A 26,681-nucleotide genomic window follows, 5' to 3' on the forward strand; every position below is an offset into this window, starting at 1 on the left:
TTAGGTGGTAAACCCTGTATACCATGTACCTCTTCCCATACCTTGAGGCAAGTCTTCTTTATGTATTTTCAGCTGTTTATATATTGTTGTAGGACAGTACAAGCTCTTCTGTTAGAAATGACCTTGCTTTCTGGTGGAATACTGCTTTTGGTGCTTATGCTAAGACCTATGTGTCTTCAGATCCCTGCCATCTTGTAGAGAGAGGTGCAGTCGCTTCTGGGATGAGCAGAACTGGACAGTTTGTTCATAGCTAGCATGCTTTAAGTTTGGTCTTTTTTCTTAACAGTTTTATTGAGACATGATTCTAATAACCACAAAATTCACTCATTTTAAGTGTATAAAGTCAAGAATTTTTAGGAAAGTCACAGTTGTGCCGCCATCACCACAACCCAATATGTGAACAGTTCCATTACCCCAAAAGATTCCTGTGCCTGTTTGCAGTCACTCCCTGACCCACAGGCAACCATTAATCTACTTTCTATCCTGGACATAACACATGGTAAATCAGGTATGTTACGTGGTCCTCTGCATGTGCCCTTTACCTGGAGCAATGTTTGGAGGTTCATCCCTGCTGCATTGGTACTCCATCCTTTATTGTCAGGTAGTCTGCAGCTGTGTGGCTGTGCTGTGGTCTGCTTATCCATTTATCATTGATGGATGAACATTTGGGTTATCTACTTTTGGGCTATTATATATAATAAACTATGAACACATTCGTGTACAAGTCTTTGAGTGCACGTATGTTTTCTTGCTTGGGGAGTAGTAGAATTGATGAGTCATGGTAAATTTGTTTTAACTGAACCAGGACTTTTAATGCCCCTGATGTTTGCTAGCTTTAAATAAAGATAAATGAGGGCAATGTAGGCATGTATGATATTTTCAGGTACTGACAACTCAACTTTGAATTCGTTCTAGAAGCAAAATTTACTTGGGCATTATTTATATTGCTTCTCTGATTATAGCCTTGGACTCAAAGTTCGTTCGTTTGTTCCTTCCTTCCTTCCTTCCTTCCTTCCTTCCTTCCTTCCTTCCTTCCTTCCACCACTGAGCCCCATCCCCAGCCTTTTAATTTTTTTTTCTTGCCCCCTGGGTTGCTGGGATTACAGGTATGCAATACTGTACCTGGCTAACTTAAAGCTTTTCGAAGTAAGTCCTTAGATAAGTAGAGATAAAACTTAGCTAAGGTTTCTGACAAGCTGTTTATTACTATATTTGTCCCCAGTGCTGAGAATCCAATCTAGGGCCTCTTGTATTCTAGGCAAGCATCCTACCACTAAGCTCCATCTCCATTCTTAATTTAATTTTTGAATGCTTCTTGTTAATTGTAATTTTTTGAATAGAAGTTCCTCTAGTTCTGTATAGAAAGGAGATAATTTTAAATCTTTCAAGTGTGAATTTTGAGAACCTTGTATTTCTTCTTTTTTTAATTCATTATTTTTTTTATTCTACTTAATCGTACAGGAGAGAAGAATGCATTTCAATTCATCGTACACAAATGGAGCATGACATTTTAATTCTCTGGTTGTACACAATGTAGAGAAGCACCATTCATGCAATCATACATGTACCTAGGGTAACAATGTCCATCTCATTCCACCTTCTTTCCTAACCCCACCCTCCCCTTTGCCCAATACAAAGTTCTGCCATTCTTCCCATTCTCCCCCACTCCAATAATACTAATCCGAGAAAACATTCTTACTTTGCTTAACATAATATTCCCCAACTCCATCCATTTACCTGCAGATGCCATAATGCTGAGTAATCTTCCATTGTGTATGTATACTGTTCATATATTGATGGGTATTTAGGTTGCTTCCTCAGTTTAGCTATTGTGAATTCAGTTGCTATAAACATTGGTGTGCATGTAAACTGTAGTATGCTGATTTTAAGTCCTTTGGGTGTAGACTGAGGAGTGAGATAGCTGGGTCAAATGGTGGTTCATTCCAAGTTTCTGAGGAGTCTCCATACTCCTTTCCAAAGTGGTTGCACCAATTTGCAGCCCACCAGCAATTATGAGTGTGCTTTTTTCCCCAAATCCTCTCCAACACTTATTATTGCCTGTATTCTTGATAACTGCCATAATGACTGGGGTGAGATGAAATCTTAAGAGTAGTTTTGATTTGCGTTTCTCAAATTACTAAAGGTGTTGAACATTTTTTCATATATTTGTTGATCACTTGTATATCTTTTTCTGAAAGGTGTCTGTTCAGTTCCTTAGCCCATTTATTGATTGGGTTGTTTATTTATTTATTTATTGGTATTAAGTTCTTTGAGTTCTTTATGTATACTGGAGAGCAGTGCTCTATCTGATGTGCGTGTGGTAAAAATTTGCTCCCATATTGTAGACTCTCTTCACCTCATTGATTGTTTCTTTTGCTGAGAAGCAGCTTTTAATTTGACTTCATCCCATTTATTGATTCTTTTTTTAATTTTTTTTTTGGTTATAAGTGGACACAATATCTTTATTTTATTTTTATGTGGTGATGAGGATTGAACCCAGTGCCTCACGCATGACAGGCGAGTACTCTACCTCTGAGCCACAACCCCAGCCCCCCATTTATTGATTCTTGATTTTATTTCTTGAGCTTTAAGAGTCTTGTTTAAAGAAGTCAGGGCCTAATCTGACATGATGAAGATTTGGACCTACTTTTTCTTCAATTAAGTGCAGGGTCTCTGGTCTAATTCCTAGGTCCTTGATCTACTTTGAGTTAAGTTTTGTGCATGGTGAGAGAGAGAGGTTTAATTTCCTTTTGCTATGTATGGATTTCCAGTTTTACCGGCACCATTTGTTGAAGAGGCTGTCCTTTCTCCACTGTATGTTTTTGTTGCCTTTGTCTAGTATGAGATAGCTGTATTTATGTTGTTTGGTCTCTGTGTCTTCTATTCTGTACCATTGGCCTACATGTCTATTTTGGTGCCAGTGCCATGCTGTTTTTGTTACTGTTTCTCTGTAGTATAGTTTCAGGTCTGGTGTTGTAATGCCTCCTGCTTCAGCTCTTCTTGCTAAGGATTGCTTTGGCTATTCTTGATTTCTTATTTTCCCAAATGAATTTCATGATTGCTTTTTCTAGTTCTATGAAGAATGTCATTGTGATTTCAATAGGAATTGCATTAAATCTGTATAAGAGTTTTGGTAGTATGGTCATTTTGACAATATTAACTCTTATCCTATCCAAGAGCATGGGGGATCTTTCCATCTTTTAAGGTCTTCTTCAGTTTTCTTCTTTAGAGTTCTGTAGTTTTCATTGTAGAGGTCTTTTACCTCTTTTGTTAGTGACTCCCAAGGTTTGCCTTTTTTTTTTTTTTTTTTTTTTTGAGGCTATTTTGAATTGGGTAGTTTTCCTAATTTCTCTTTCAGTGGATTCATCACTTTTATATAGAAATGCATTTGATTTAGGGGTATTGGTTTTTATATCCTGCCACTTGGCTGAATTTATTTGTTGTAGAAGTTTTCTGGTGGAAATTTTTTTTTTAATCTTCTAAATATAGAATCATGTCGTTGGCAGATTAGTGGCAGTTTGAGTTCTTAATTTTTTTTGTCTGTCTGATTGTTCTGGCTAGAATTTTAAGGACTATGTTGAATAGAAGTGGTGAAAGAGGGCATCCCTGTTTTGTTCCAGTTTTTAGAGGGAATGCTTTAAATTTTTCTCCATTTGGAATGATGATGGCCTTGGGCTTAGCATAGATAGCTTTTACAATGTTGAGGTATGAACCTTGAATTTCAGTAATCAAGTCATTGAGTCTTGCCTAAACTAGTAAATGCCTTTCTTGGATGTTGTATAAGTAGAACTTTAATTATTGAATGCATAACTGTTATTCTGTCTTTATAAGATATTAGTTCTTGTCATCTAAGCTAAAGTTCCTTCTGGATTAAAAAAATTGGCCAAAATTAAAAATAATTAATAATCAGATGTAAACTAGTGAAAATTGAAATGAAAATTTAAAGTATTTTTGGAATTTAGTGTAAATAAAAGTCAAGTTTGTGAGTTTGATGGTTCTCCCTGTCCTGCTCTTTAGTACAGTTTGGACTTGTTACCCAGTTATGTCAGGAAACTCGCTGTCTTTTTGCATGGTTCCCTTGGAAGTCAGCTTGTAATCTGAAATTGCAGGGTAGCTCTCAGTATCCTTAGTGAAATGGAATGAGCAACACTCACCTTCCTATGGCAGCAGCACTGAGCAGGGGATGGAAAGAACTGGGTTTTAGAGTATAGTTCCAGGGTCGGAATCCTTGCCATCAATGAGTGGCAGAGTGGGTTTGGGCAAACGATTTCACATCTCTGAGCCTGAGTGCCCTCATCTGTGGGATGTCGGTAGTGTTGTGTAGAGAGCGTAGCTGTCTGAGGATTGGTGAGTTAGTGCATAGAGCTTCTGGTGGCACAGTGTGGAGGAACCCCCATGAGCAGGAGTTCTCCCTTGCATAGTTGATAAATGGCCATGGCATGATTCTGTTTGATGGCTCCAACCTGGAGGAGGTGGCTGTGAGCGTGTGGGGTACATAAGCAGAGTATGGAAGGTCACTGGCCCTCGTTCAGAACGAGTGCCTGTTTGTGGAAGAACGGTCCTTGGGCAGCAGTGTGGACTGGAGGGGCGAGACTGGTGACAAAGCATTTTAGACCCCTTAGTGACTCCAGGAGAGAGAATGTCCGGACCCCAGCAGTTGTGAGTAATAAAGAGAAGGGAATGGGTTTAAGAGGGTGAGGACAGGCGGCAGCTGCTGCTCCTCCAGGAGGGTGGAGAGACTAACCCACAGGCTAAGCCTGTGATGAGCAGCTTTGCAGAAGGCCTGGGGAGGGAGGGAGGGTGGGTGGGTGTGGGGGCTTGGAGGGGAGGGCAGCCCTGGCTTCACTCCTGGGGCTCGGGTTACTGGGTTGGAGTAAGGGAGGCTTCTATTCAAGAGTTTGGAACATGGGAGTTTGTGGCCTTTGAAAGACATGGGGGAAAGGAGGGAAGAGGACCTGGCCAAGGCATGCAGCGGGCACGCGGTCGGAGGTGTCACAGCAGCACCTGCCGCTAGTTGCCGTTTTTCTTACTCTTCAGATTTTTAAGAAGCCTGTTCCTAAAATGCTGATGGGAACTCGGTCAGGTTTGCACCTCCAGGCTTCCTTTCCTTTCCTCCAGGCAGTGTGAGTGGCCTCCACCGCGGTGTCCCCCACGGGCCGCAGGGAGCTCACTCTTCTCACACCTAGGTACCCTTCAGCCGCTAATAGTTTCCTTTTGGATATGTCAAAGAGATGGTAATAAAACATAAGGTGCTGCACAAGTTGCTGAGAAGCGAGTGGATTGCGACAGGCGCACAGCCAGCCCCCCCCCGGGACCCCAGCTGTGAAAGCTCCGAGGGCTTCCCGAGCTGTTCCTGCCGCAGGTCTTTCATGGCTGCTTGCCCCCTGGCTCATTTTGCTTTTCTTTCTCTCATCGCCTTATATGTTGTGTGGTTTGGCTGAGTTTTTGTTAGCTTTTAATTATGGAGTGTAGAAATCACGGTGCCCCTTGCATCTCATAGTTCTTTTCCTGTAGCATTTAAAAGTAAATACCAGTCACCGTGTCACTTTACCCACAGAAGCATGTACCATCAGCAGTAGGGCTTTGGTTTTGTTTATTTTCTAAAACACAAGTGCAGTGAAACCATGGTGGCCAGTAGTTAATGGCAGGGGGAGCGCCAACCTGCTTTTCTTTTGTAAAAATGCTTTTTAAAAATTAATCTTATGTGTTGGGCTGGGGATGTGGCTCAAGCGGTAGCGCGCTCGCCTGGCATGCGTGCGGCCCGGGTTCGATCCTCAGCACCACATACCCACAAAGATGTTGTGTCCGCCGAGAACTAAAAAATAAATATTAAAAATTCTCTCTCTCTCTCTCTCTCTCTCTCTCTCTTTAAAAAAAAAATTAATCTTATGTATAGAAATGGTGCCATATGTCATGTGCCTTCTGTGATTTTTTCACGTGGATTCTGAGAGACGCGTCTGCCAAGCAGTAGCTGCAGTCCACTCGTTTGTGTATGGTGCTGTGTGATTGTCCCATCGTGGCTTCCATGTGAGTCTCCTGCCGGGGAGCATGGAGGGTTGTTTCTAGAGTGCTCTTTTCCTTCTCTAAGCAGTGCACAGGTGCTGTGCCTGTGTGTTCCTGATGAGGAGAAACGGGGGTTCTTTAGGTCTGAGGTGTTCACTGCACATTTCACATCTCACACCTGAGTGTTGTGCATGCTCCCACCAGGTGTTAGGAAATTAAAAATTACTTTATTGAGTAGTGTCTAGGATCATTTTTTAAAGTGTCACTGAGCTAGATAAGCTGAATTGAGTCTTATTTTATATTTAATAGTGAATTTTAACTATTTTTATTAACTCAAATATAGACTTTTTAATGATATACCAAAACATTTTGTCTTGCTGCTTCTATATTTATAGATTTTTTCAAAAGCTACCAATTTGTACCAGAGCAGTTGTCATCTTTTCTTGAACGAGCTTATTTCTTGTGTTCCTGTCACAACTCTGATTTGAATCATCCCAGTTTAACACTCTTCAACATTGGCTTTGGCAGTAGTATCTGTGAAATGTGTTTGGTCTTAATTTATAGAAATGGAGGCAAATATTTCACATTTATGGGCAAAAATGGTGTCTGGGTTTTGAAGAGTTTGAGGAGGGACACAGGTACAGTCTGTGATGCGGCAAGTAGAGATTTACTCATACTCACTGATCGCTCCGAAGCGTAGCATTCTTCTTGGAGCTCTAGGACTTGCCAGGGGAATGATGTATGAGGAGACAAGGCAGCTTGTTTGGGTCAGATATGAAGAGACACTGGCCCTGTGGGGCCAGATCCTGCAGGGTGGAGGCCAGCCTCCTGAAACCAGTGGTCCTGTCTCTCCTGTATTTGGTTGTGAGCCTCAGGTCATCTTTCCATCGTCTGAACTGGTGTGTCCCAGCTGCCTGGGATGTCCTCTGGCCAAGGCCTGTGCCCCGTTCCCTCACTTTTCTCTCCACTTGTGACTAGGAGCACTCTAGAGTTGTGGTCACCGATAGGAAACAACCCATGGCCTCTTGTCACCTTCCTCCCAGCCCTTACTAAGGACGAAGACTTTTTACAGTTATTTCAGGATACACCTGTTCCACTGTCCTCCAGCATCCCTGGGCCTTGTGGTCCGCACCTGTTCGTTCATACCACAGAGAATCCAGAAGTGGCTCCTTGGAAGCTCTGTGGCTTGCCTGTTTCTCCTCTGTGTGGTGGCCACCACTAATTGCCAGATCTAGAAGTTCAATGGACCCTCTGGCCCTGTCCAGAGCCTCCCTCACTCTTAACACCTGTGGTCATAGGCAGCCCTTCACATGGGAAGCCTGCCAGGGTGTGCTGCCTCCTTTCCTTGAGGTTCTTTTTGTTCCTGTCATTCATAGACATGGCCCTGCCTTAGCTTCTCACCCAGATGTTGCCCTGCAGAGCAGTGATCTGCATGTCTGCCTGCCAGCCATGCCTCGTGTTCCATCCTGTGCCATTTTCTCTAAAGGCAGAGAGAGAATTGTTGGGGTCTGGGGGCAGATCACATGGCCTGTTTTTTCATCCTTCTCAGTGTTCCTAGTCTGCTTTTCTAGCCCTCCCATCCTGTTCCAATTTCTTCCTTTCCCTCACCCCTTCCTTCCTTCTTGGATTGAACCCAGGATGCTGTGCCATAGAGCTACACCGCCAGTCATTTTTAGTGTAAGATAGGATCTCACTGGGTTGCCCAGACTGACCTTGTGATCCTCCTGCCTTAACCTGCAGAGATCCTCCACACCTGAGATGACAGGCATGCTGACCTAGCCCATTCTAGTTTGGAACTCTTGCCTTGTTAAGGTCACCACCAACTTACACAAAACTCAACTGAGAAGGTACATTCAGATATAATGACAATGACAGTAATAGCATCTGCCAAGCAATGTCGCCTCATTTAACAGCCTTACTGCAAGTCCATGAGGCAGGTGAAGAGACGTAAAGTAATCTGCTCAAGGTCATAGGAGAAGATAATGGCAGTTTTATGTGGCCTCATCAGGCCCAGCCACCAAACCACTGCCTTTTCATCTCCTGGCTTCTAGTTCACAGTTACAAACTCTCTGGGTTCCTTGTCACCCTAGTGCTGGGGATTGAACCCAGGGCCCTGTGCATATGAGGCAAGCACTCTACCAGTGAGCTACATCCCAGTCCCCCAGTCGGTTCTTAAATGTTACTCAGAACTGTTTAAGCCCATTCATTAGCTGTGATTTCTGTGATTTTTTGGTGGTTCCCAGAATCAAGCAGCATCTTTTAGAAATGAACCCAGAGCCAGTCCAGTCTTCTCTTCTGTGCTGTAGCCCCCTGTGGCCAGTTGTCCGGGTAACCTTCAAGTCTGCTGTGTCTGTTCCTGTCCTAATAGGTGGCGTCATAATTCACCTGATAGTTGTCATGTAGATACAGGTAGGTCTTTATCTGCATTCCTAAAGTAGGCAAAAAATAAATACTTGCAAGGCGTATTTTGCAGTATTATTTAAAATTGTTTAAAAGACTTGAAAGCTTTTTAGTAGGAGACTGCTAGTTCAATGAGTAAAAAATATTATATAGCTCTCTGTATTATATTATTTTAAGTAAAGTGAGGTGTAGCTCATTTTTAAGTGAAAAGGTTTGCAGAACAGTGTGTGGTACCCAGAGAGCTGGGTACAGTCCAAGATACATTCTGGAAAATAAATGCTATGGCCAAGTGAGTTTGAGTGAAAATGTTTTATACTAAAAATATTTTTTTTCTGGGCAGTTCATAAGACATGCTCAGTCATTAAGGCCTCTGAAGTGTTGTAGCAACAAAGTATTTCACTTGACTAGAGCTGCTACTTCCCAGATTCCCTTGATGTTTAGTTCAGTTGACTTTCCAATTAGTGTTTTGTGGAAGACTTGTAAGTTGCACTTTTTAAAAGGCCTTTCAGTATGCATGGGTAAAACTTTGAATTTCTAGTATCAAAGAGGAAATACATTTTCAGGATTCTTGGAGGTCCTTTAGTTGTTGAGTTAGTTGATAATTTTACTCAGTGAAGGAATCTTATACAACATGAATCTTGAAATGGGCTAGTTAGTTCACAGTTCAAATTGTTAGAAAGCTTGTTTAATGAATCAGTTGACTTATCTCCTTTTGGAATGAGGTTTTTCTAATAGATGAGTCCTTAAATATCCAGTCCCCCTTCTTCTGTTAGACCTGCTTATTTTGACTGTTGTGTTCCATCCCATTCTCATTGTCCTAAGATGAAATGACTGAAGGAGGACAACATCATATGCTGTGGAAATCTGCATAGCTTTGAGTAACCAGTGGCCAGAATGTGTGAAGGTACAATTGGGTGTCCTGTCCTTGATCACCTATCAGGAAAACAGTCTGTGTGGAGTTGGAGGGGGCTTGTGAGTGGTAAGGGACCCGTGGCCACTTGAACTGGCATTTGTTTTTCTTGTTGGTGACCTCCTGTCTGCCAGCTGCTGGGGCCTTGCTCCAAAGTCATGCAGTAGAGGATCTGAAGATGTGTCCTGAAACTTGCGGCCCTTCATAACCATAGTTTGGTGAACACTAATGCCAAGCGTACTTTCAAAACAGCCTGATGGGCTAAGTGTGTTTTGTTTTTTGTTTTTGTCATTATCTGTAGGTTAGGCGGACCTCCTAAGCTTTCTGGCTACATGGTGTAATTAGGTAAAGATCTTAACCTTTTACCTAAAACCATTTGGCCTTTGACTTGACTTTTATGAAGTCTGCTTAAGATTATTGATGGTTTTTGATGGCCTGGATATGAGGTAGAGGGTACCTAAAGTGGTACATTTCTGGAAATTCAACATTGTGACAGATAAGCCAGCTTTTTTGCAGGGCGGGGGTACTGGGGATTGAACTCAGGGGCACTCAACCACTGAGCCACATCCACAGCCCTATGTTATATTTTATTTAGAGACAGGGTCTCACTGAGTTGCTTAGCCCCTCCCTTTTGCTGAGGATGGCTTTGAGCCGCTGGGATTACAGGCATGTGTCATCACGCCCCACCAGACTAGCCTTTTGTGGCACCTGTGTTCTGCTTCATTGCTCCATGCAGTTTTGCAGTCAGTTCATTCAGTTAGAAGGCTGGCCTGCGGCACCAGGTGAAACACTGACAACAGCTTTGGCGGGCCAACACCATACTCCTGTTCCTCTGCAGGGTGAGCTCCTGCTCTTCCTCTCACAGGTGTGCCTCCCTAAAAAGCATCTTCCACCCTAGCTGGGTCTCAACGTCTGCTCTAGAAGCCCAGCCTGAGATAAGCAGATCTGCTGCTGCTGGTCAGCCACTCTTCTCTTTTCAGACATTTTTGTGGTGCTTACATTTGACATTTTCATTTAGACTTACTTTTCGGTTCCTTTGCTGTATTAGTTAAAAATGTTTTATGTATGTAGGTATGAGGTTCTCCAGGGGATATTAAAAATATAAGGTAAGGTCATCCCCTTTACACTTGCCCACTTACATAGGTAAGGACTTGTGAATGTTTGGGAACCTCAGATCGTCAGCGTGTAGATTTTGAATACTCAGTGTCAACTAGAAAAAGGGAATGGATAGATGGAGAATAATAAATATATAACATCAGGACTAGAGAAGGTTTTGCCAAGTTCTCACCTTACTCTGAATGTAAGCTGAATGTGTAGCTCAGTTATCATGTGTAGAACTGGATGCAGGAGTGTATAATAAAATAAACCTGACATTGAACATGAAGAGGATGCATATGACTCAAGGGATCAGAAGTATAATATAAAGAACAACAACACGTGAAGAACACACATCAGACATATTGCATATGCAGGACAGGAGAGTAGAGGTGCCAGTAGGAGAATCCGCACTGGCTGTTTTTGTCTGGTGTATTTAACTTTCGAAAGGACAAGTGGTATATTGACCTTTTCCTTTTTACTGTTTTGATATTTTAGTGTTTGTCTTTATTTTTAAAAACACTTTTTCTTTGGCGGGGGGGGGGGGCAGAGACTTAACCTAGGAGTGCCTTACCACAAAGCCACATTCCCAGCCTTTTTAAATATCTTTTTTAAAATTATTTTTTAGTTATAGATGGACACAATATCTTTTTATTTTTATTTATTGTTTTATGTGGTACTGAGGATTAAACCCAGTGCCTCACATGTGCGAAGTAAGCACTCTGCCACTGAGCCACTCTCCAGGGACCCTCCCAAGCCCTTTTTAAAAACAGTCTTGGGGCTGGGGATGTGGCTCAAGCGGTAGTGCGCTCACCTGGCATGCGTGCGGCCCTGGTTCGATCCTTAGCACCGCATACAAAGAAAGATGTTGTGTACGCCAAAAAATAAATATTAAAAAAAAATTCTCATTCTCTCTCTCTCTCTCTCTCTCTCTAAAAAAAAAAATAAAAATAAAAACAGTCCTGTTAAATTGCTTATGGTCTCACGAAGTTGCTGGCCACAAATGTGCAATCTTCCTGCCTCGGCCTCCTGAGTTGCTGAGATTACAGGTGTGTGCCACCATACCTGACTAAAAAGGCTGTTTTAAAAATGAGCTTTCTTAAATTTTAAAGTATTTGAATAGAAATATTATTGATACAATTAGGAGTAATTTGCTAGCTCTTTAAAACTATCGGGTTTTTCATTAGGGTATTTGGGTTTCTTGGTTTAACGAATAGATAATTGGTGAATCTATTTTGTCATGACTTACAGGGGTTTCACTGTTTATTGAAAATGAAAAACCTAAAATCCATACTAGAGTACTGGGAACATACTGGCTTGAGAACATGGTCAGGGACCTGATCATGGTACTGCTACTTTTTGGTGTAATAATCCTGGCCAAGTTTGTTTGCTTCTTTGAATCCATTTCTTCATCTGAAAAAAGGAAAGGCCAGAAGTATTTTTAAGGTCAGCTTCTAATGTCTGTAACTATAATTGGTTCTCGTGAGCAGAATGCTTTTAGTACACAAATGCATGGTCCATCAAGTTTCCAGTTCACAAGTAGCTTATGCACCCAGAGTCTGTTTGTGTTAGCTTCTTAGAAGGAAGGATGCTTTTTTTATTCCATAGCTGCATTGTGAACATAGATCATGCTGTTCTGATTTAGCACATAGGACAGTGCCTGGCACAGAGCAGTTTCTGCTGAGTGTTTGTTACGTAGGTGTAAGTGGTCGCTGAAGTTCTGCATGATTCATACGCCTGTTTAAACACTGTTAAGCTGTCCACACGTTTGTAATGACCAGACAGTATAAACCATTACTAAATGAAACGGAAAGTAAAAATGATACTGGGGATCGAATTTAGGAGCAGTCAACCACTGAGCCACACCCGCAGCCCTATTTTGTATTTTATTAGGGACAGGGTCTCGCTGAGTTGCTCAGTGCCTCGCCATTGCTGAAGCTGGCTTTGAACTCAAGATCCTTCTATCTCGGCCTCCCAAGCTGCTGGGATTACAGGTGTGTGCCACCATGCTCAGCGGGGAAGTAAATTTTAGTCTAAAATCGAGTGTTTGAAGGCAGAAGTTTAAAAGGAACTAGATAGAGATTGTTGTAGAGATTCTCAAGGGATTTTGAGCAAATTTAGATGCTCTATGGTATTGGATTTTCATATTTGTAGATATTTTTAAAATTTACAACTATTCAGTTCCTTAATTTATTCTTTTATATGTGCAAAACTTTGAGCTGTGCTGGGCTCTCTACTGGGTTTTCAATATAACCTGGTAGGCAAAAGAGAAAGTATGCCCTGGATCTTCACACCCATGAAGCAGTGTGTCACAGTGAGGAAACAAGCATGGGCCACCACTTTGGACAAGTGTTAAGAAAGGAAGGTCCCATGTTATACGCGAGCCTGACCTCTTCTCTGACTCCCCAGTCAATCTCACCTGAGTATCATATTTCACCACATAATTGTCACATTCTATGCCTTTTTTTTTTTTTTTTGCAAAAGGGGCAACCATTAATGAAGATTCTTTTTCCTCCCCCTAGTAGTACTTAAAAATAATTTTTTACCTGTCTTTGGTGCAAGATTAGGGTGTTGAGAATATAGGTTATAATTAAATAGTCTGAATCTATGCACATCATTTCTTTGTGACAGTTAAAGTGAACATTTTTCCAGTGTGGAAAAAAGTTAATACATTAGTTTCATTAATAACATTAATACATATGTTTAGTCAAAATATTAAAGTTGAGAAAATTTACCATGTGGTGAAGTATGCACTTAACAACATTTAATCTTCTGAGTCTGAGGATTCTGTGCTGCTGTCAGTGACACTGTCTTCATTGCCACTTATGTGAGATGTGTCTACCATTAGCACTTGCCCAAGGTGGAATATTCTGTACCTATGCTGAGGATTCTAGGCTCTGGCTCCCAGTACAGCAAAAACAGTGCATGTCTGTGTGCCACTGGTGAATACCTTGCTGCTCTTTACCTCTTGAGTGGCCTGATGCAGTTAGTCATGTCACTCAATGACTCCCTGTGAGAGGTCTAAACCAGGGTGGCTTGGAGATGCGGGAGGTGCATTTCAAGCCAGCCCAGGAAGGGGAGGAGTCTGTGTGTTGACCCTGGGGGAAAAAAAGGGGGAGCTTTGTAAGATGCAAGTGGGCAGAAGGAGGGTGGTTGTGCTGCATTAGGATTTTCCTGTTCTGACTCTCTGGTGTCCCCATTGCTCTTAGGATGACAGCTTATTCAGAATTAGGATGACAATAATTTTAGACTGATAGGTAGGTCAGAATGTGATGAGAGCATACAAATGGACACAGTTACCAGACTCTGTTTAGACTATTAAAACAGTGGCCCAGGTAAGGGATCATGGAGATTACTGTAGGAGGAAATGATATTAAGCAAGTCAGCCTTGACAGCTAACATCAGTAGCTTGAATATGAAAGATGAGGCATCAGCATCCTTCCCAGATTTCTGACACTTAGATACAGTGGCGTTGCCACTACACAGGTGGGCAGTGATGGTGGAGAATGGAGCTAGAGGCAGAGAACATTTTCCTCAGTTGTTGGTGGAAATTAGAAGAGAAGAAAAAGTCAAAGAACATCTAGATGCGTGTGAGAAAGCTTATCCAAGGTAGAATGAACTGTACTGTTAATTCTAGTTTGGGCAGTCAAAGTGGGAAATTAGAACAGGGTTGGGGAAGAGAGAGGTCCATCCATGGTCAGGTGGTAAGTACCAGTCCAGATGTGCTAAGTGTTATCAAGTGGGATGTCACTATGATCCTCCTTAGGCAGAGGAAAGAAGGACCGATTCAAGACCCACATTAGAAACATTTGCAGAGCGATTGCTGAGTTGTTAGTTCTTTGTACTCGAGGAGTCCTTCTGCTAGATATGTTCTCAGTTCACATTTGAACATATCTATTTGAATTCAGTAGTGTGGTTTCAGAAAATGTTAACTCCTACAAGCTTAGATTATAAGTATTAGAGATGATTCAGGTATTGGTAGTTCAAACTTATCCACAGGCACAACCCCTGAGGTCCTTAAATGTGCCTTGAGCTACTCGGAGCCCAGTGATGTGGAGAGACATGGGATGTTCTGAACTCCTGATGGCAACTCAGACCTGGATCCACAGGCTCTGGCAACCTTGTTGCCCTTGTTGTCTTAGATCCCTTGAGCTCGCCAATGATCATTTATTTTGTGAAGTCATTACAATAATTCAGAAGTGTTTCTTGATTTAAACCAGAAATATATATTTAAAACCTTCACATTTTGATGTGGTATACACAGACAACCCTTACAAGTATGCCTGAAATATGCTGTACATTAAGAAGTGTTAACTTACATAGTATCAAGAAGCCTTAATTTATCCAGCATTAAGAAGCATTAAATCATACAGTATTGAGAATCATACAATATTGATGCCAGGTATGGTGGCACACACTTGTAATCCCAGGCATTTGAGAGTCTGAGGCAGGAGGATTGTGAGTTCAAAGTCAGCCCCAGCAACTTAGTGAGGCCCTAAGCGACTCAGTAAGATCCTGTATTTAAATAAAATATTAAAAAGGGCTGGTTAAAATACCCCTGGGTTCAATCCCTGGTACCTAATAATAAAAATTTAAAAAATATATATTGACTACCAAGGGCCTTTATGGATCCAAGATCTGAAACATAAACTTCATGTGCTTAGAAATAATAGCCATTACCACTTGTTAAACATTTTCTGTGTATAAATATTTTACATATGTTATCTTTTTTTTAGGTATTACAACAGCCGTTTGAGGAAAGTGATTTGTCCTGTAGAAAGCTGAAGCTTAGAGAATTTAAGCAGCTCGCCCATATCTACCTAGTAGGTGAGGAGCTGAGCTTCAAGTCCAGGACACGTAAATTTTGATAGTTCTTGCCAAATTCTCTTCTACAAAGAAGTGCCCATATCCTCTCATCTTCTCCTTCACCAACATTTACCTTCTTATCAAATGCTAAACAAAAAAATTACTAAAACTCATAGTTATTGAGATTGAATGAGTTTTCCTATTTATTTGCTATTTGTGTTTCTGGGAATTTCTTGAGCATGTCCTTTGACCTTTTTTCTTCAAGTTTGTTTTCCTAATGGCTATGTAGGTTAAGTTATGATACTTTAAATATTGATAATTTTAGAAGTAAAGAAAGGCAACAGTTTCTACTTGTGTAAAGTTTTACCCAACTTTTCTCATGAGTGAAGGGATTATGGATGAAATGTCAAGTAAACATGTTTCTGCACATGGACTGTGTAATGAATGTTTCACATTTCCTCAGGGCAAGAGCAGTGCCTGCTGATGCCCAGATTCAGTCTTTTTGTCAGCGTGTGTCACCTTTGTTACCTGCTCAGTGATGTTAGAAAAAATTAATTCCCTTTATTTCTTCTTCAGGTTTGCCTGCAATGAGATTTCATTCTTCACACTTAAAGGACATCCTTTCTGAGCTGCCGTGAATGAATTTGGAATGATACTGTATATTTTCAACTAATGGAGAAATAGCTGTGTCTTGAATAAGGATCGCTGCCCTGGACGACTTCAGAACATTGCTCACAATGTCATCAAACAGGAGTCAGAATCCCCATGGACTGAAGCAGATTGGCCTTGACCAGATCTGGGATGACCTCAGAGCTGGAATCCAGCAAGTGTACACCAGACAAAGTATGGCCAAGTCCAGATACATGGAACTCTACACGTATCCTCCTGCTTGAGCTGAGATTTGTTTGTTAAGAATTTTGATTATTTACTATTTTGATTTTTGAATCATTAGAAATCTTACTTCATGTTTACTCTTCCCAGTTCATCCTATAATACAGTCGCCCACTTTGTTTTTTGCTTTAATTTTTGAGCAGAGATAAGATTTGACTAGTAATCTCATGCATTGCTGTTCAGTATGGTAGCTACCAACTACATGTAGTCTACCACGCGTCCTGCGCAGTGGTTTCATTAATGAGGTTCTAGGCATTAAGTTAGTTAGAAGAGATCGAAATAAAACACACAAACCAGTACCTTATTTTACATTGCTAGGTCCGAGACGGCTCGCCTCCCTGGTTCCCGCCTCCAGCCGCCCAGCAGGGCAGCGAGGATTACTCTGGGCTAGCAGGAGAGAGAGAGAGTGAACACGCCTGGGAGTAGCCTTTTATTTGGGGGACAAGAGATTCAGGGGAGAATTCCATCCAATGAAGGTTGAGGGGGGGCTGCACTCCAAGGTCAGGGTCAGTGATTGGGTCTCCGGGGTCAGTGGTCACGCACACCCCCACACGGATGGGCTCTCTCATCAGGAAAGGGTCGGGATAGCTCCGACACAGCCAGAGCGCCTCAGGCCCTTAACGGGAGTCACCCAATCACGTGTCAGAATGGCTCCCCACAATGTAGATGTTCACATTTAAAATAGGTTGCTTCTCCATATTTACTAGCTCTGTGTCCATGGATTCCACAAACCAGCCATTTAAAATATTTGGGAAATTTTGATCTCTGTTGTGAATATGTGCAGAATTTTTTTCCTGTCATCATTCTCCAAACAGTGTAGTATAGCGGTTGTTCATATTGCACTAGGTGTTTTAAATCATTAGAGATGACTTTCAAGGGTACGGGAGGGTGTGCATTAGGTTATGTGCAAATGCTGCACCATTTTATATGAGACTTGAGAATCTGGATTTTGGTATGGAGGAGGTCCTGGATATTGAAGGACAGCAATAATTTACAAAGATTCAGTTCCTAGCCACATTTCAGGTATTCAGTAGTGGGATACTAGAATGTGTCTGTAACTGTAGAAAGTTCTAGAGACAGTGCCGGCTTAAGCAGGGGATGGTTCATTTAAATGCCTTTTTGTTCTGGGACAGAGTTGAGTAGTTGTATCAGAAATAGTTTAGCCCACAAAGCCTGAAGTATTTACCGTGTGGCCTTCACAGGCAGCTGTTGACCTGATCAAAAGGAACAGCACATGGAGTGAAAGTTTGACCATTATGACCCCAACATACGAATATGTTATTAATAAAGCATTTTACTCATTATTTAGTCCATGGTATGTACAAGGGATTGTGCTGCAAACCACAAAGATTATGAGGGTATGAAAGACGTAGCCCCTGCTGTCATGATATACTTACTTAGAGGGTCTTGGTTCCATGCAGATACAAAATGGAAATTAAAGCTAACTCAGAGCAGATTGCTACTGATTTTAGGACTTTAAAGTTGCCAATTTAATGAAGATTTCAGTGATTATCAAACTAGGTTATGTGATGCTATAGTGTACCTTTAAATTTTAAATATTTTAGAATCCTAAAAAAATTAACATTAATTATAGATATGAAACTGTCTCTAATTAATTAAAACTTATTGTATGGGATACATATGTAAATACACTTACATTGTAGAATACTTTTAAAAAATTAGTTTTATTGAAAAAGAATTAATCCATTTTAAAGTGTATAGTTCAGTGGTTTTCAGTGTATTTAGTTTTGCCACTATTACTATGTTAATTTTAGAACATTTTCATCACCTTGTTCCCACTAGCATTCAGTCTCCATGTTCCCCTCCCCTTGTCCCTGGCAGCCACAAGTCTCCTTTCTGTCTCTGGATTTGTCTCTGATGGGCTGTTGGTGTAAATGGACTTGTAGAGCACGAGGCCTTGTGTCTGGTTTCTTGCCATGGACTGGTGTCTTGTGCTTGTCTTTGTGGCACTGTCAGAACCTTGTTTCTCTTGATGAGTGAGTCTCGCGGCTCTTTTACATTTGTGTATCCATTCATCACTGAAGGCTTTGGGCTTATTTTTGCCTTGGGTTGTTAGGAGTGCTGGTATGAGCATCACTGTCCCCTGTTCCCTTGGGGCTCTGCCTGAGTGGAATCTCTTAAGTCATTGACATGTAGGTTTTTATTTTTTTTTATTTTTTTTTAAGCAAAGGGTTTTATTGCTTTGCTAGCAAAGGGGAAACACAGGGGATTCCTGTCCCAGAGGCTGTGATTCTGCCCATCAGGGGAAAAGGAGGTCCTTTTAAAAAGATGATTCAAAGGCTACATTCCAGTTCTCTGTCTGGAGTTGAAATTCACTTGTTAATTTGGGAGACAGTCTTTTCTTAGATCTTCTGGAATCATTCCTAAGTTTGATTTACTTCATTCCTGTGGTGGGTGTGTGCTCAAGGACTGATAATTCTGCCTAGGATGGGGAAGAAAGGTAATCCTGTTTCCCCTGAGATTAGGGAGGAGGAGGAGGAGGGAAAGAGAAAAATGTTTTAAAAATAAATCCTGGGGCTGGGATTGTGGTTCAGCAGTAGAGCGCTCGCCTAGCATGGGCAGGACCCAGGTTGATTCTCAGCACCACATAAAAATAAAGGCATTGTGTTGTGTCCATCTACACCTAAAAAATATTAAAAAATAAATAAGTCCTAGTGGCAGCACAGCAAGGGACATGTATAATACTTTTAAGGAAGGGCCAGTTTTCAGGAATTATTGAATTATTTTATTCTATAAATAATTATAATTTGTAACTATTCTGATAACTGCAACTTGAATTTTTTTAAGGACTGCCACTCTTTGTTTTTGAAGTACCAAAGCTCAAAATCAGAGTCTCAAAAATGCTAGGCAAGTACACTCTCACTGAACCATATCCCCAGCCCAGGACTGCCACTCTTAAATTGGGTATTATTCTTTTCCTTTCAGTTTTCCTTGAGAAAATAATACCTTCATTTATTTATTGAAGTTGGAAAATCTAAACTGAGTCTAAAGTATCTTAATTTAATTCTTCAGCTATTATCTAAAAAATAAGAGGTACAATTTGAGTGCTGGGTGTCAGGCAGTATGCTGGGAACCTTCCACTTCTGACCCAAGGCTTGGCTCAGCCTGAGGACTGTGAAGGGAGCCTCTGTCGATGCTGGAAATGGGTGTCCCAAAGTGTGTTTTACTTGTACTTGGAAGGCACGTGCGTTTTCTAGAGAAGTTGACCTACTTCTGGATGTGAAACAAGTATTCTTAGAACCTCTAGGAGCCTCTGGCATTTGTGTTTACTATAATAGGAGGGAGATTATTAAATGTTTTTCTTTTTTTTTTTTTCCAATTCAAAATGGCAAAGGAAAGAGGGGAGTTTAGGGAAAGGGGGAAAAAATTCCCAGCCTCTATAAAGAGCAAGATCTGATTCAGTTAACTTGTTTGTATACCCTTCTCCAAGGTTTTTTTCTTCTCAAGTTTTAACCTCAAGCCCTTGCTCTTTTTCTGACTAGTATACACATCTGGTTTTCTGTCATGGCTGACACTACAGGTGGTTATGATAACTTTTTTTTTTTAAATTTTGCAGTGCAACACAGTACTGTCCAAGTAAGTGGGTAAATAACATTTCTTTCCATTTGAAATTGAAATAGGTAGTGAAACTTCTTAGTTTATTGATACCATTACATATCAGATACTGTGCTGGGCTCCAGAAACAAGCATGGGTCCCAACTAGTGGAGGGAAGTGTGGAGTCCAGCGAGCTCATCTAGATATCAGGCTGTGTGTTAGAGGGTTCTGTTTCTTTTTGTTGATCCTTGGTCTACCTGTCACCTGTTCCAAGTTTTCAGATAAGAATCCGTGTTCAGTAACCTGGTTGTGGTTGTGGTTATTGTGGTTGTTTTATAGTTATCACCTATCTAAATCATAATGTTAGCCTCCCTGGGAATCAGCTTAAATTTCCATGTTGATATCTTTTTTTGTTTAATTTGGACATAAAATTCCAAATTATTTTCTCATAGATAGCCTCCACAGGTGCAGCAACAGGTTTCTCCATAGATCACACATTCACAGAGAAGGCACTGATTTTGTTCCCTGGGAACAGGTACTGCTATTGTGTTCGCTATGATTCCAGAAAGAAAGTAGTATTTGTTTTTTGGATCCCAAAGTCTGGTGCAATAACTAAGAGATAGAACTTTGGAAATGGTCTTGATCCACATTTCCATAAAAGCCTTCCACCTAGATTGGGGAGGTTTCTGCACTCATACGGTGAGTCTCTATTCTTCCTCATGGAACCATTAGAGTAGAGTTTCATCATTTGCTTGATGTTATTATAGGTACAAAAGAGGTTTAAAGAAAGGAATCACAGAAGCATCTTGACTGTCTGGCTGTTCCCACCAGTATGTCAACTCTTGGGTAAGACAGGCTTGGATGGTTTGGTGGGCATAAAACCGGGAAATAGAGACTGTGGCAACAAATAAATGAGGTAGAGAAATCAGAGATTTTACCCAGAATTTGCCTATTTCGACTTATATGTTTCATGTAATACTTTGGGGGGAAACATCTTGGTAATTACTTAGCAGTAAGTCTCACCAAGGAAAGCTTTTTTTTTTTTTTTTTTTAAAGAATAAAGCATGTGGACTTGTGATAGCAAATACACCCTTCCATGAGTTTCTTCTGAAGAATGAAAACCAGTGGCTCAACAGACCAGTGTGGTGAACTGCATTGTCCCTCGGGGGAACCACGCGGGTGCCTAGATTAGCTCTCATAAACTTGGAAGTCTGTTTTTCCCCACTAGTGCTGTGAACTGAACTCGTGTGTTTTCTTAGCCTGTTTTTTTGAAGTCCTCTTTCTCCCAGCCCAAGGATTCCTACTTTCTTGTCTTCGCACTTTTGCTGTTGAGTAAGTCACACCAAGTGCACTCAGAATTCGTACGTGATCCTCCGTGGCGCACAGTCCGTGATCACGGGAGAGGGATGCCTTTTTCACCAGGAGTCAGCCCGCTGAGCCCTGGGCAGACTGCAGCCTGTGCATTGCAGGGACAGTGTGTGAGGACTCGCTGGTCTCTGCTGTTGGCCCACCTGCCAGTTGTCTCAGTCTCAGCCACCACCACCCCTTGGTCTGCAGAGTTCCCGCCTTGTCTTCTGGGTCCAGGGGGAGCACTCCAGGTGCCAGCCTTTCTTCTTCACTTGCCTGCTGCAGGCTCTTACTCTCCACATGGGAAATCAAAATCTCATGGAAAAGCAGATCAAATGGAAGATCAAATAGACTGTTGTCGTAGATCTGTGGACGTCTGGATCCATCTAACCCAACAAATGTGTTGGGCTGCTTCATCTCGCACACTGTTATTTGGGAGACTTGCCTTAATTTTGTTTGCTCACCTGATGAGCATGACTTACATCAGATGAGCCTAAACATGTAAGGGTTTCTTATTTTTCAAATGTGTACTACCATTTTCATTTGTATATGTGCTCACCCATCCCTCTAGAAGGCTCTAAAGGACATAGTTCACACACACACAAAAAAAGAAATGCAGACGATTAACATGTGGACACAAGTTCAGTCTTACAACTGTTAAGGAAATCAAGACTTAAAATGAGATTTTAGTTTTTTAACTAATAAGGTGGAAAAGTTTTAAAGATACAAGGTACTAGCCCTGGAATTGGGAGACAGCGTGTGGAAGCGGTAGTCTGCTACTTTCTGGAGAGGAATTGGAGACACTCTTCTAAAGACTTAAAAATATACTTTCAGGAATTTATTTTTTTAACTCAAGATAGAAATAGTTTATTCAAATTGTATGTTCAAGTCTCTTTGGCTTATTTTAATAATGGGAAAAATGGGAAATAACTTCAGTCCTTGACACTAAGAATTTGTCAGAACTATAAACAGCTGTCAGACCTACAGGGAAGGGCAGGGGATGGAGCTCTGTGGCAGAGTGAGTGCCCAAGTGTTGGGTTTGCTGAGTTTGACCTTGGACTTGTGATCCTCCCAGCCTTCTAAGTTGTTAGAATTACAAGTGTGCACTAGTGTTCTAATCTGGATGATTTTGAACAATCCTTGTTTTTTGTCTTTGTTTGTAAACACGAAGTCCAAGTTATACTCACTTGCAAAATTCTACCTTTCACTAAGAACTGGTAGTTTTTAGGACTGAGGAATTACGTACCTGCTTTGGAGCAAGAGCCCATAGAAATTGCTCTCATGTGCGTAATTGCCTAAATAAATGATTTCTTTTCTTTTTTTTTTTTTTTGGTTAGTATAAATATGGTATGTTCACTTTTCTAAACTTGATTTGTAGTGTGTGTGTGTGCATATATACACACATATACGCACACACACACATATACATACACACATACATACTCATCTTTCTAAGCATTTAAATTTTATAGTTCATCACAATCATCTTTGCTTTTAAAGTATGCTGTTAGATGTGAATTTGTTTTGGGTGGGATATTCCTTTTCAGAAATGCACCTAACCACAGACTGGGAAGAACTGTATTCTTATTTGACTTTATACTCTGATTGTACAAGTGGTATGAGGCCTGCTGCCACTGCCATCTTGTATAGGTGGCCCATTTATTGGCATGTGAAGACGGGAAGTGTAGAGCCTTTTAAATGAATTTTAATAGAACCTTAGTTTTATTTATTTTTTAAAAATATTTTATTAGTTGTTGTTGGACCTTTATTTTTATGTGGTGTTGAGAATTGAACCCAGTGCCTCACACCTGCGAGGCAAGTGTTCTACCACTGAGCCACAACCCCAGCCCTGGTTTTATTTCTTTAACTGAATTGACTTTAAGAAAAATGAAAGTGGTTGGAGTCTTATTATAAATAAAGGTCAAAAGCTGATTGCCCAGATATCTTTTACTTGACAAATAAGGCATGTTGCTATAGGTGACAATCATTGGGGCATCTCCCGGCCCCTGCTGATGGTGGAGAGGACTGCTGTATCCGCCGCTGCCATGTGCTCCGAATGGCGGTCAGCTGTGTGCAGGCTGCTCCTGGGTGACACAGAGCTCGAGGAGGGCAGTTTTTCTTTCTACCTGTCCTTTACAGTGCGTGGCGTGGGGCAGGTGCCCTGTGAGTGTCTGATAGGACCTTGTTCCAGCAGTTGTTCTCCCAAGCAGAACTGTTCTAGCAGCGTGTGCCTTGGCCAGTGTTGAATGTTCCAGGATGGCAGGGGAGTTCTAGGACATATTTTGGAGGCTGACCCGACTTGGCTCTAAGGCCACCACCTATCTCAGCATTTTCCCCTACCAGTGGGAGAGACCCAGATTGCTGCCCAGTCCTCCTTGATTTTCCTGCCCAAGAAACTCTTCTGGGGATCTGTGAAAAAGAGCCTTGGCACTCAACTGCTAACCGCTTGCCCACCGAACGAAACTTCTATCTTATTGCTGTTTAGATTTTATTTTCATCTGTTTTTTTCTCATTTCCTCTTAATTCCTATTTTTAACTTTTTCTCATATTCTGTCATTTGTTTACTTTAAGAATAACTTTCAATGGGACCGTTTTTCTTCTAAACATTGTCATACTTTGTCTTTCTCACTGTCTAAAGTGACTTGTTCACATTTGTCTTGTCACATCTTGGGGAGTAGGTGGCCAGTGTGGCCTCTGTGAGGACAGCAGCAGGGTGAACCTGGCTCAGGCAGGACATGCCCTGAAGTTTCCCCATAGGGACCCTTTGGGCCAGTTCTTATGAAGAAACCCCACTTGTCATCCTCCTCTGTTACTGGTTCTCCTGCCCAATTAACAGATGAGTGGTGCCGGTGGCCCTGCCCTCGGCTCTCATTGCTATGGGACCTGAGGCAGGGCTGGGTCCCTGAACAGATTTCTGAGACACAATAGGAATCTGCTTTTCCTTTCCTGATTACGTTTCCTCATGTTGTTTAGTTGAGTTCAAACTAAGATTGACATCATCAGAGCCATGTCAGATGCGCCTTGAGTCTTGCCTTTCTGCGGACTACAGTGATTTGAGTACAGTTGATGAGGTTCTTCTGTCAGACGTGGTTCACACTTGGCCATAAGTCCATACCCATGAGGACTGTCCCTGTGAGGTGAATGCCTTTCAATTGCTGGTAGACCTGGAGTCTTCTGTTTACAGTGTCCAATTCTTTCGCCCTGCATCCCAGTTTTAGAATAGTTTAATTAATTAGAGTAGCTCTTTTTTTTTTTTATATCTTTGGGTGAGCAAATGTTTATTGATGTCTTTGAACAATTTTTTTATTATTATTTTAAGGAAACCTGGCTTACATTGGTTGGTTTCCTTTGTTTATTCAACAGTTTTTGCTTTCTATAACCTAAAAAACTTTTGCCTAGATCACAAATATTCTGTTTTCCTACTAGAGCTTCATTTAGGTGTTTAGGTTTATGGTCTGACTAAAGTTAACAAAGTATGGTGTGAGTTAGGTTTTGAGGTTGAGCTCCCCATGCAGTTATTTCAGCATCATTTGCTGACAACACTTTATCCCCATCAACTGCTTTGGTGCCTTTAAGAGTTAAATGACAAATACTTCTATTTATAGGGCTCTATCTCACTGATATGTTGGTCCTTAGTCAAATATTTTTTGCATCTATGTTCATGTTCATGTGAGATATTAGTGTGGGTATTTTTGTTTTTGTTTGTGATCTTGTATACTGTAGCTTTATGAGAATTCTTTTCTCTCTTTTTTTTTTTTTTTTTTTTTTTGGGGGGGAGAAGGGTACGCAGTGCTGGGGATTGAATCCAGGACCTCATGCATGCCATTGATCTATATCCCCAGCCTTTAGGACGTTTGTTGTTGTTGTTGTTGTTGTTGTTACCAGGAATTGAACCCAGGCGTACTTAACCACTGAGCCACATTCCAACCCTTTATTTATTTATTTATTTATTTATTTATTTATTTATTTATTTATATTTTAATTTTTTTCGTACCAGGGATTGAACTCAGGGGCACTCAACCACTGAGCTACATCTCCAGCCCTATTTTGTATTTTATTTAGAGACAGAGTCTCATTGAGTTGCTTAGTACCTAGCCATTGCTGAGGCTGGCTTTGAACTCACTGTCCTCCTGTCTCAGCCTCCCGAGGTGCTGGGATTACAGGCGTGCGTCACTGCGCCTGGTCCATTTTTTATTTTGAGACAGGGTCTTGCTATGTTGCTGATGCTGGCTTTGAATTTGTGATCCTCCTGCCTCAGCCTCCTGTGTCATTGAGATTATAGGCATGCTTTGTGAGAATTCCTTAAGTTAAATGATAGAATCTTTCAGCTTCGTTCTTCCCCACTCCCCAAGATTATTTTGACTCTTCTTGTTTCTTTGCATTCCTCTTTATAGTTTGTGTTGACCCCAAAATTGCTGGGATTATGATTAGAATTATTTGAATTTTTAGAAAAATAATGGCTTTATTGAGATATAATTCACATGGAATACAAAAGTGGACATCTCAGTAGTTTTTAGTATATTCACAAATATATTTGACCTTACATATTCAATTTTAGATATTTTCGTCATCTCAAAAAGAAATCTTGTCCCGTAGCTGTCACTCCCTTGTCTCCCCCTGCTAACCCGCTTTCCACTTCCAAATCAGCTTGCTCTGCACGTTTTATGTTCGTATAATCACATAACACATAGTGTTGGGGACTTCGGACTGCGTTGTTAATGTTAATTCATGTTAAAACCCTCACCCCTGAATGATGGGTCTTGGAGGCAGGGTCTTTGGGGGGAGTAATTAAGGTTAAGTTAGATTGTGAGGCTAGGGTCTTGGTCTGACAGCATTTTGTCCTTTTAAGAAGAGGAAGGGACACCAAAGAGTTCTGTCTGTCCACATAGCTGTGTGAGGAGACAGAAAGCTAGGAACCAACCTCAGATGGTTGATTTTGGACTTGTAGTCTTCAGAACTGAGAATGAATTCCTGTTGTTTGGTGTTTAAGCTGAAGTCTGTATTTTGGCAGCCTGAGCAGATGAACCCGTGGTCTCTTATGACTGGTTTTCCTCCACTTAGCGTGATGTTTTAAAATTTCACCATATTATAGCACATGCCAATATTTTGTTTGTTTTTGTGAGTAAAATAGTATTCCATTTCATGGACATTCCACATTGTTTATCTGTCGGTCAGTTGGGGACTTTGGGTTGTTTCCTCCTCTGACTCTGTGAATAATACTGCCGTAAACATTTGTGTCTGTGTCCTCCTGTGGATGCCTGGGGGTGGAGTTTCTTGATCAGATGGTGATCCTAGTTAAGCCATTTGCAGAACCATCAGGTGAACATGGTGTTCACTCTTGACCTTTTAATAGAAGTCCAGAAGTATCACTTAACTGCACGTAAGCTATCATTGGGTTTGTTTTTTAAAACTTTTTTAAGTTAATAGTCAAAAAAATATACTACTGCCAAGAAACAGAAGTCAGGCTGAAATTGATAGCCTGGGTGAAATGTAGCATAAATGCACAGCTGACTTTGCGCAAAGATGAGGGGAACCCCGGGCAGCCTGGGGATTCCGGAAAAGGCGGGCTGGTTGGTGGAAGCCACACAGGAGGAGACAGAGCCCTGGTGGGAACAGCAGGCGGGGAGCTGAAAAAATTCTGACCATGCGAAAACCTCAACGAACCTGCTCTGC

General features: G+C 41.3%; 1 protein-coding gene across 5 annotated transcripts in view; it reads left to right on the forward strand.

Annotated features, from left to right (window-relative positions):
- CUL1 (cullin 1) overlaps positions 1-26,681 on the forward strand; it is an 83,763-nt gene that overhangs the window by 18,619 nt on the left and 38,463 nt on the right. For 4 of the 5 annotated variants that reach the window (XM_081283567.1, XM_081283566.1, XM_081283565.1 and 1 more), the window contains exon 2: positions 15,791-16,091. In XM_081283567.1, coding sequence (XP_081139693.1) covers positions 15,952-16,091 — 140 coding nt within the window. In that variant the 5' untranslated portion in view covers positions 15,791-15,951. Of the gene's footprint in view, positions 1-15,215; positions 15,236-15,790; positions 16,092-26,681 lie in introns of those variants that run through there. The other variant, XM_081283568.1, reaches the window with a different exon arrangement.

The sequence above is a fragment of the Spermophilus citellus genome (genome assembly GCF_964194105.1).
Source record: "Spermophilus citellus genome assembly, chromosome: 3".
In the NCBI taxonomy this organism is placed as follows: domain Eukaryota; kingdom Metazoa; phylum Chordata; class Mammalia; order Rodentia; family Sciuridae; genus Spermophilus; species Spermophilus citellus.